This window comes from Herpailurus yagouaroundi, unplaced genomic scaffold, assembly GCF_014898765.1.
Source record: "Herpailurus yagouaroundi ecotype Mexico unplaced genomic scaffold, PumYag 100, whole genome shotgun sequence".
NCBI classification, from domain to species: domain Eukaryota; kingdom Metazoa; phylum Chordata; class Mammalia; order Carnivora; family Felidae; genus Herpailurus; species Herpailurus yagouaroundi.
The window spans coordinates 4,730,587-4,742,118 of NW_024412391.1; the positions used below are offsets into that span (position 1 = coordinate 4,730,587).

Below are 11,532 nucleotides of genomic sequence, written 5' to 3' on the forward strand. Positions count from 1 at the left end.
TCCCAGTGGGGCTTATTAGAACATGCCTGAGGAGGGGTTTTCTAGAACACAAACCACTCAAATAGGTCAGCCTTGGCAATAGTCGCTAATCTCGATTCTGAGGTGAGGAGATTCTAGGGGTCCAGTCCCTCAGGCCAGGGGGAGAGAACCCTCTGGAAGGCATCTTCCCCTTGAAGCTTCCTACCTCTTCTGGGTTGGGAGAGAATTTCCTACCTGTGATGATGTCATGTTTATTTGCATCCTACTGTTTTCCTATACTGGATGTGAGGGACTCAAAATGTTATCTGAGAAATCTCTTATCAATCAAGCATGAGATTCACAAACTAATTAGTTCATTACAGTGTGATTCCTGGTTTCCTGGGGTTATCCCATAAACTTAGGGAAAACTGGTTACAATTATCAAGTTTCTTTTCTTTTTATGTTTCAGGTGACTTGTAGAAAAATGTGGATATCTGGAAACTGATGTTTAAAAGAAAAAAAATAGCGTCACACTGAAATTGTGAAAAAAATAGGATTTTCCTCATTCATCACTGTATGACTATCAGTTATAAAAAGTAGGAACCTTGAACTAAGACAATAAGGAAATTAAATATAAGTTTTTATGATACCAAACAAACTTTAACTTTGGGAAATGCATCATCTCAAAAGTACATGTTCTCTAGTACATATCAAGGTAACATTGTTTTAACTTATGGACAACTTCTAAAAGTGGTCAGAGTAGGGGCATCTGGCTGGCTCAGTCCATAGAACATGCAACTCTCAATCTCGGGATCATGAGTTCAAGCCCATGTTGGATGTAGAGCTTACTTTAAACAAAAAGTGGTCAGGGGTGCCTGGGTTGCTCATTGGTTTAAGCATCCAACTCTTGATTTCAGCTCAGGTCACAATCTCACCATTCATGACTTCAAGCCCCATGTACTGTTGACAACACAGGCCTGTTTGGGATTGGGATTCTCTGTCTTCCTTTATCTCTGTCTCTTCCCTGCTCACATTTGCATGTTCATCCTCTGTCTCAAAAATAAACAAATATTAAAAAAATGAAAATAAGAAATTTTAAAAAGTGGTCAGAGTAAAACATAAACATATGTAAAACATAAATGTTTACAAAGGAAAATAACACATAGCATAATTAACTCTTAATTGCAAAAAATATATATATTTTTTAAAAATATGTTCTTTTTTACATTATCTGTTAGCATCAGACATTTTCTAACCACCAATCTTATGGTTATCTCAAGGTCCACCAGAATTTGGACATCATTTCCATTTGGAAGTAGAATAAAAATCAATACTTTGATAATTTAAACACTTCCCAAAGTAAATTGTCTCAATAATTGGTTTGAAAAATGTTGGCTTTTTAATGTTTACTTATTTATATATAGAGAGAGTGTGTGTGCATGCAAGCAGGGAAGGGGCAGAGAGAGGGAGAAAGGGGGGATCTTAAGCAGGGACACTGGGCTTGAACTCATGAACTGTGAGATCATGCCCTGAGCCAAAACCAAGAGTAGGACACTTAATTGACTGAGCCACAGGCGCCCTAACAAAATGTTGGCTTTTAATTGATGAACTAAGTATCTGAGTCAGGGATGAACGTATCTTCAGAAAGTCATAACATATATAATTAATGGAAAATAGCAATTGCTATTATCAATGTTTCACTTGGAATCTTGAAAACTGGGAAAATAAAGAGGCAGAATTTGTTAGTTCATTGAGCACAGCCCAAGGTATAGAAACTTCAGTTGTAGACATCTAGGTTCATGATAAGAATAAATTGTGATCTATTGGGAGGAATTTTTCTACAGTTTTGAAGAAGTACCTTTCAGCATTATTCAAATCCATCTGTTCTGATTCTAGGCTCTTTGAGCCATATATTACTGTTTATTCATTTCTTGGATTTTTGAAAAGAGAACTGGGTTATTTTGGATAATGGGTATAGGTACTCCTTTCCCTGGGAAGGAACATCCTTCACTATAAAGGTTGAAATTGCATCTGGGTTAATCATAATTATCTTGTGAGTTTTGTGAGAGTCATTAAGTTCTGACAATTCTGATCAATTCCAGATTAACTGACAGAAAACTAGTTTCCAGACCTTCCAAACTGATGACCAGGACTTAGGCCCCCAAAGATTTTTTCAAGAGAAGTTGAATTGAGTTTCTTTTTTTCCCTTTTTCTGGGATCCATTGAGCCACTGACGACTGTCCATGTGTTCCGTAGTGCCCATAAACTCCCAATGAAGAAGCCTCACACAAGATAATCCCTGAGGCTAAAATTGTGGTTCTATAGCCCGATCATCAGGATTTCCATAGAAAAAGGTTAACCAAGAAAGATTAGTATGCTTATTATTAAGGACTAAACATTAACCCCATAAGCAAGAACATTTGAAATGATAGTTGTTCAATAATATAAGACACTTTGAAGTAACTAAGTAGTTTCTTTTAATCCCCCATATTCCTAACTGTTCAGTAGAGTTTAACTCCACTAAAGCTTGATAGAAGTTATTTCTTCAATTTACTTCAGGGTGTAATTTACAATCAAAACGTTCCTATAACTGTGCTTAAAAGACTTTACTTATCTTCAAGTTCAATGGCTTTTCAAGTACCTGAGCCTTAACTATATCCCAAAATACAATTTAAAAATTACAATTTGTAAAAGATATTAATTTACTGAATACACCTTAAAAAACATGTTATTTTCTTCTATCAGTAGAAAAAGAACTAATAAAATTGTAAAATGTAAAAGTAATAAAAGCACCAAAATTTTGCCTATGTATTTAGCCACCATAGAATTTAGAGTTTTGTTTTTGTTTTGTTTTGTTTTGTTTTACTTTCATGAGGAGGAAATCTTTGCAACTGCATAAAAACCTCACTTAACCCTTTTTATTTTGAGATTACAGTAATGCACATGGCATTCCATATAGAGAATGAGGAAATTCCTGTTTGTAAGGCTATTATTTGAAATTTATTTCAAGAATAGCCAGTGAATCATAAATCATGCACTTTCCCTATTTTGTTTACTTTTTAATCTTCAAAGGATCAACTAGCCCTTTGGACGTTCTATCTTTTATTCATATCCTTTTTATCCATCATTCATCATGTACCTTTCCTATAAACATTCTCTTACAGAACATCTCCCATATCTCAATTTTCTAAAAACAACAATGGAGAAATCTTGTTAAAGCTTCTACATTGTGTAAGTAGTGGCTTTTGCAAATCCTCCTAGATTTCTGTGAGAAACTTGGTTTTATCTTTAAATTTGTTTTTAATTTTTTTAAGTTTATTTATTTTGAGAGAGAGAGAGAGAGAGCGCGCGCGCACAAGTAGGGGAAGGGGCAGAGAGGGAGAGACTCTCAAGCAGGCTCCACACTGTAAGTGCAGAGCTTGACATGGGGCTCAAACCCACAAACCACGAGATCATGACCTGAGCCGAAATCAAGAGTCAGAAGCTCAACTCACTGAGCCACACAGGCACCCTGGTTTTATCTTTAAAATCAAGGAGAGAAAAAATAGACTTAGTATACTGGGTAAGCAGTGGAATGCATAGTTTTTTTTATCTCAGATTTAGAAGATTGTGAAATTGAATGAGGTCATTCCATGAGATGTATCTGTAAATGCTGACCCAAGATGAAGCAGAGGGTTGGATTCATTACCTCCAGATGATCCAGCACTGAAAAGGAGAAACAGTTACCCTCACTTTCTTTACCCAAAGAAAGCACACATTCTCACAGGCTCATCTAGGGTATTGCACTTAGGTCCTCTTTAGAGGCTCACCTTTCAGGAAAAAAATCATTTTGCTCTAGAAGGTGGTTATAGGAAATATTCACAATGAGTCAATCCAGATCAAGATTTCCTGGTCCTGGAAACCGCTAATAAGTGTTACAAAAAAATTGTTTATGTGATCAAATAAGTTTGAAAATATTGGCTAAAAACTGGAATAAAAATCTTCTTTACTGCAGATATTCTTACAGTTTTCACGATGATAATATGAATTGTGAGCTCTAAAGTAAGGCATCTAATACGCAATAATTTTCAAACTTACTTGACCATAGAGTTTATGTTAAAGCTCTCTTGAGGAGCTGGTGTTTTGAGAAAAAGACTTTGAGAGGCATGAGGCTAGACCATAGCTTGAGAAAGATGTTATAAAGAGTATTGTTCTAGATCTGCAGCTTCCAAATCTTGGCTCATGGACCAGCTGCATTACAATTAGCTATTGATAATGTTTTTTAAGTTTATTTATTTTGAGAGAGAGAGAGAGAGAGAGAGAGAGAGAGAGAGAAAGCAGGGGAGGGGCAGAGAGAGAGGGAGAGAGAGAATCCCAGGCAGACTCCACATTGTCAGTGCAGAGCCTGACATGGGGCTCAATGTCAGGAACCGTGAGATCGTGACCTAAGCTGAAATCGAGTCAGATGCTTAACCAACTGAGCTACCCAGGTGTCTTGACAATATATCAAGATATAGATCTCTAAGACATATCCCACATCCACTGAATCAGTGATCTAAGTGGTGGCTCAGAAGACTGACTGTATTTTTAATAAGGGTCTCAGATAATTCTCATGCTACAGTTGGAAACTCTTGAGATAATATCTTCCTAGGTCACTATCAACCTGACGCCATAATATTTTCATAGGCTCTCTTCATTCCTGGGACTCTTTTTTTTTAAATATGTGTATATATATATATATATATATATATATATGTAATATGTATATATATATGTAATATGTATATATATACATATATATGTACATATATATACGTATATATACATGTATATATATGTACATATACATATGTATATATATTTTTTAAATAAATAAATATATACATATACACACACACACACACACACACACACACACACGCACACACATACATATATATACGAGAGATGGAGAGGACAAGCCAGGAAGGGGCAGAGAGAGAGGGTGAGAGAAATCCCAAGCGGGCTCTGTGCTGTCAGCACAACATGGGGCTTGAACTCATGAACTGTGAGTTCATGACCTGAGCTGAAACCAAGAGTCAGATGCTTAACTGACTGAGCCACCCAGGTGTGCCCCCAGCACTCTCTTTAAGGCATTCTTCACTTCTGAGTTCCTAAGACTATAGATCAGGGAGTTGAGCATGGGATTGAAAAGGCTGTGAAACAGGAGGAGATATTTCTTCTGCTCCTTGGGGTTCCCATATCTGGGCCCAACATACATTATAATGGCCGTGCCATAAAAGAGTCCAACCACACAGAGATGGGATGAGCAGGTAGAGAAGGCTTTTCTTTGACCTTCCCCAGACTGGATCCTGAGGATGGCACAGAGGATGCGCATATATGAGATTACAATTGAGGAGAAGGGTCCCACTAGTACAGAAATTGCTCCAGCCAATACCACAATCTCATTGATGTGTGTATCTGCACAGACAAGTTTGAGAAGAGCCATGATTTCACAGAAAAAGTGATTGATTTTCTGGGATCTACAGAAGGGTAAGGGTAGAAGTAACATGAGATGAATCAAAGACAGAAGGACTCCAAAGGTCCAGGAAGTCACCACCAGCATGATGCAGACTCTCTAGTTCATGATGACAGGATATCGGAGTGGGTGGCAGATGGCCACATACCGATCATAGGACATCACCACCAGGAGAAGACATTCTGTGACAGCAAAAGTCAAAAAGAGAAAGGTCTGTGTCATGCAGCCAGCAAAGGAGATGGGTTGGTCTGGCTTCAGGAGGTTTACCAGCATCTGGGGCACTGTGTTGCAGGCATAGGCTATGTCGACAATGGCCAGGTGGGAGAGGAAGAAGTACATGGGGGTGTGCAGTCTGGAGTCCAGCCAGATGAGTCCCAGGATGAGCCCATTCCCCAGCAGGGTAAAGGCGTAGAACAGGGAGAAGATACCAAAGAGAAGCATCTGAATCCTCAGAGCAAGGGGAAATCCCAATAGGGTAAACTCTGTGATAGAGGTCATATTGGCTCCCATATCCCTATGATGGAATAGAGTTAATGTATATGACTTAAGAGAAATCATTTGAAATAAATTTATGTTGTTTGAAAACTTTTTTTTAGGACAGAAAGTTATTCAGAAACACTTTCAGTACATTTTTATGTATTTTAGTGAATGTTTAAAGACTTTAGTAGCCCTGAAATAAATTTAAAAGTAGATACACACACACACACACACACACACACACACACACACACATTTCCTTTGTCGTTAATGTTATTAGCAGAGTCTAAATTTTCAAAATAAATACATTGTCACCTGTCAGATACACAGTTTTTGTTTCATTCAGTGAGCTACCCCATATTCTTCAAATAAATTCTGCTTTTCTTTGCCAAAGTCCTTAAACAGCAATATGTCTAATCTTGAGTTGGAAGGGCTCATTAAGAATAACAATATACTAGGGTTAGCTATACCATCGGCCAGATTCACCATTAGCCATTAACCTCTCACCTGCTTGTCTAAACACACTTTTGGGGGGGGGGCAGAGGGAGAAAGAGAGAGAGACTCTTAAGCAGGCTCCACACCCAGAGCAGAGCCCAACTTGGGGCTCGATCTCACAACCATGAGATCATGACCTGACTGGAAATCAAGAGTCAGATGCTTAACCGACTGAGCCATCCAGGTGCCCATAAACACATTTTCCACTCCTACATCTACTGTCACCTCTATAGCTAGTATCTCACCAACTCTCTTCTTGATCAAGTGCAAATACTTATTTTCAGCCTAAAATACCACTTTTCTTACTTAGTTTTCCACAATATTTAGATGAACGTATATGTGAATGACTGCATAGCTTTATACTATCATTTATTTAAATATAAGAACAGAATCAAAACTTTGTCGCATTTCAACTCAATGTGGCCAAACACTCTAATAATACCAATTTTAGACACTGTCTCTGCAGGGGACTGACAATAACTCCTAGACTTCTGTAAAGGATACTGCAGAAGGGGTCTCTGAAGTCCTCGAGAGATTGAACTAAATCTTCTTTCTCTATGCCTTCACAATTAAAGTGTAAGTACATTTTTTTTCAACCATGTGACTACAGGTAGCCGGTGCCAACTATGAACCAGGAAGAGCATGTCCCTTGATCTTGGACTATGAGTCAGAACTGTGAGAAATAAATTACTGTTATTTATAAGCTAAAAATAAAAAATAAAATGTAACTACAAACATGACATTACCCTTCTCGCTTAAACTTTATTCCCAACTTTTATGTAAGATCGTCTTGTCTTGGAGGCAATCAGGATGAACAATAAATCCTAATTTAAATGGCTATAAAACTATAAACTTACTTAAAAATGACCCCATGTACACTGAAACTCTCTTATAACCACTCCAATAAGAAGTGTCATGTCCAGGATGTTGAAAATAATTTCAAGTATTTACTGATTTCCTGCCATTGCACCTGCCATTGTTCTTTGGGTAGAGGTATCATGATAGGAAATCGGGCTTCATACTATCGCACATAATAAATAGATAAGCATTTGCACACTTATTCAATAACCCTGGATAGTCTTTCTTATATATTTAGATATTTGACTTCCCTGTATGAGTGACACATTAAATCTAGTTTTTTAATAGAGAAGTGCTGGGATTTTTGTTTAATATTAAATCTTTACCAGAAAGTCACTTGTACATACTTACCTCCTTATCTTGGAAAGAGCTACCAGTCAAAAGCAGCCATTAGTACATTGATTGTATTAACATAATGATATATTAAGAATATATTTTACTCGGAATATCCTATTATTTAAACTATCAGTGAGCAAAATTTGAGACTTAATAACAATGTACTTTTGCATGATATTAAATTGTGATAGCAAAAGCTAACAGGCAATGAAAATGATGCTAAAATATATTTGGCCAGAACTTACGAAAGCAATTAGGAAACCTGCATGTCTAGAGATGACTGTTGTATAAAGATCCCAATACATCTTCACGCAGAAAAGGCAAACATATCTAGGGTGGCTGAATTTACTGATGGTACTAGAAGCCTTGTTGTTCATCTGGGAACTGCCAAGGAAGGATTTTGGCTCTTCAAGTTGCCTTTAAGAAAAGGCTTTATTAATTTATCATCTCCACAGGGCACCTTCCCAATTGCCTTGAGACTCTGTGTGGGATACGAGACAGGTCTCTCCTGTACCAGCATGCTCCCTACAGACACATGAAGAACCGAACCACTGTTATCCTCCTGAGAGGGGAGAGGAATGGCAGTCCCTGTCTCTTTCTGTCTTTCAAGAAGCCAGAGAGACAGTGAAATCTTTAGAAGTTAAGATAAAAACAAGTAGTACCTTTCTAGCTAAAAGAATACACACTAATATCAAGTCGTACTCTGGCACCACATGAACGTTACAGCTACCCAAATACATGAATGTGTTATAGTTTCATGAATTTTTATGTTCCACATCCTAAACATTCAGGAGGCCCTTGGGAGATTCAAAGATCCATGCCTGGTTATTCTTTGGTAGTGAAATAGAAACATGACATTAATTTCTACAGCCTTATTTCTTCAGGGTGGTCTAGTTCTCCAACCATCCTAAAGGTAGTAGGAAAATGAACCTGAATTCAAATGTCTTAATCATGACATCATTTTAGATAGCAGCTGCATCCTTGATCATAGATCTAGAGTGTGTGGGCATCTATGCTGGGAATCCATGGTAGCCATGCCCTGCTACTTGTTGATCTGCCTGGAGGGGCTGAGAAAAGTTCATTTTAGAACACTTTTCCTTTCTGATAACATCTGGTCCTGTCCTTCTGGGAAAGAGTTCTGTAAAAGCGGGAGGCCAATTCCTATCCTCTCTGCTCTTATGGATGCAGCTAAATATATGTAATCTACCTACCAGTGTAGGCATATACCTATCACAGTATATTCTTCAGGATGTTATCGACAATGCAGTGCCCCAAATCTTTGTGTCAGGTCACAATTTCTATCAGGTCTACAATTTCTGGGTAATACGATATGAGCTGGGAGCAGTGAATCCCTTGGTCATCTGCTGTGAAGCAGGTCTAATGGACTAAGGTGATATTCTGTTGGCAAGCATATCGAAAGTCAGATTTTCTAATAGCCCTCCAATCGAGGTACTGACCAAGGTACTACAGCAAGAAAGGGAAATTCATAGTTGTATGTCATCTGCAATCATGATAAATCATTGCTCCATATAGGATAGAAGGAATTAGCGTGCTCATAACGGATTTACTGGTCTCTTTAAGGGGAAGGCACCATATTGAGGGCCCAGCATTGGTCTCTGATGCTGATGGAACATGCAGTCAGCTAAGGAGAGCAGCAGAGTAGAGCCTCCTTGGTGTGGGGCAGCCTATGCTGGTGGATTCACGCAAAGCCTCCTTCTCTATTGCCATGGCTACTGCATTTGTGTGCTCTCTGTGCATTCACTGGGGTGGCCAAAAACAAAGTTGGCTGACATTCTGATAGAATCATCTTGTACCTGGTTGTTGAATGTTGGGCTTTTAAAAAGCAACAAGTGCACTTCTAATTTATCTACCAACTACCCAGAAGCTATTTTCAAGCCATAATTTGTCAGAACTGCATCCTGGACAGTCTTCGGGAACTGGGTCAACTAATTATTTTCATCATTTTGCTTCATACACAGTATTAGAAAAACAAGGCATTATGTAAATTTAGAGGAAACGTGTGGCTAGCAGCTAAATCCAGTCCCTTGTATTTTATTATTTTTCTTTAGATACTCTGCTTTGCAGATGCAATTTTTCATGGTGTCTTCCTTGGATGTCCCTTTCAGCTCTTTCTGAGCATCCCACTTAGCCTTGCCTTTGAGGTCCAACATTTCAGGCCATTCTGTATTTATGTCACACACAGTCATTTGCTTGTTAGGCATTAATGTGCAATATACAGATTCTCATTCTTTGTGTTCCATTCACCTAATATTCCAACAGTACTTCTGATCTGTGACCCACCAGTCAAACCATTTGCCAATTTCCAGGGGTTTGCACATTCTCACTTCAGGCAACTTCTGTCCCCACAAGGTAGGTGATTAGGTGAATTGCCAGCTATGGAAAATGACAGATTAACCCTTATCTTTAAGGTGCCACACCCACGGTAGATACACTGCACTGAGTGGGAAGAACCATTGGTGATACAAGATACATGAGGATCTGGGCCATTCAGCTTACTTTTGTCTTCTGCACTTGATCTTGTCCTGACTTATACCACATTCTTTTTATGAGGTATGGCTGCTATGGTCACTCAATCTTATGATTAGGTGGGTTGTGTAACATCTCAGTTCAAAATAAGCCATCCTGCATTTATAGCTACTTGATACTCTATGAATAGTCTGCTAAGGTTCAGTAGTACATCAGGAGTCATGTTTTGAAATGTGTATTGTCTTCTGGTATAGAAGGAAAGACCTTGATGTGGAATTCCTGTTGCCTGTCCAATGACTCACCTATTGGGGCTTGCCAGAGACTCCACATGACATCTTTATCTATTAGAGATACTTTCCAATCCGTGTCGTCTGCTGATCATACAGCCCAAGTGCCAAAGCTATAAAGTATATAGATCCAATAATTTGTATATATTAACACACCTGTGTAAGCCCCATCCAGATCGAGATGTAGAACATCTTCATCACAAGAGAAAAACTCTTTTTTTTTCTTCCCTCACCCCACCACCTGCCCCAAATCACTTCCTTACTCTGTGGAAGGAATTCTACCTCTATCATAATAGGTTAGCTTCGCTTGTTTCTGAACCTCATTGGAATAATTATTCAGTATGTATGCATGTTTTCATGTCTGTTTCATACATGTTTTCTTCTTTGGTTCAATATAAGGTCCTTGAGATTTATTCATACTTTTGTATCTATGTTGTATACATCATTTTCTGATACTGCATAATATTCAATATGAACATTTCACAATTTATTCTACTTTTGTGGAAGTTTGTGTTATTTCTAGTTTTTGGCTATTGCAACTAAAACTTCTTTGAATGTTATTATACATGTGTTCAGTGTGTATATATAAAAGATAGAATTGCCCAATCCTTGGACAGGCACATGTTGAATTTTAGTAGATATTGCCAAACAGTTTTCCAATGTGGTCTTATAATTTTAGTTTCCCACCACCACTTGATATTAATTTTATAATGTTACCCATTGTGGTATTTGTGATTTTATTGATGATTAGCTGTACTGAACACATTATCATATGCTAATTGATCTTTTGAATAATCTTTTGTATGAAGTACCTGTTCAAATCTTTTGCCCAGTTTCAACTGAGTTGTTTTTCTCCTGTCGTTGATTTGTAGACATTCTTTCCAGAGTCTGGATCCAGGTGTTTTGTTGAACATGTGTACTAAGTCTGTCTTCTTCCAGATGTGGTTTGCCTCTTCACCTTCTTACTGATTCTTTTGATAAACGGAAATGATTCGTTTTAATGGCATTCAGCTGAATTTCTTCTTTTATGATTAGTGCTTTTAGCTTCCAACTTAAGAAAACAACTCATCCAAAGGTCATACTCCAATTTCTCTCCTCAAAGAGTTATTACTTACTTTCATGTTTAGATCTAAGATG

General features: G+C 37.9%; 1 protein-coding gene across 1 annotated transcript; it reads right to left on the reverse strand.

The window, feature by feature from the left end:
* Positions 1-3,826: 3,826 nt before the first annotated feature.
* OR2A7 (olfactory receptor family 2 subfamily A member 7) lies at positions 3,827-5,965 on the reverse strand. Its single transcript, XM_040473056.1, is given in 2 exon segments — positions 3,827-3,862; positions 5,033-5,965. Coding segments are annotated over 2 exon segments (969 nt in total).
* Between the last annotated feature and the right edge of the window lie 5,567 nt (positions 5,966-11,532).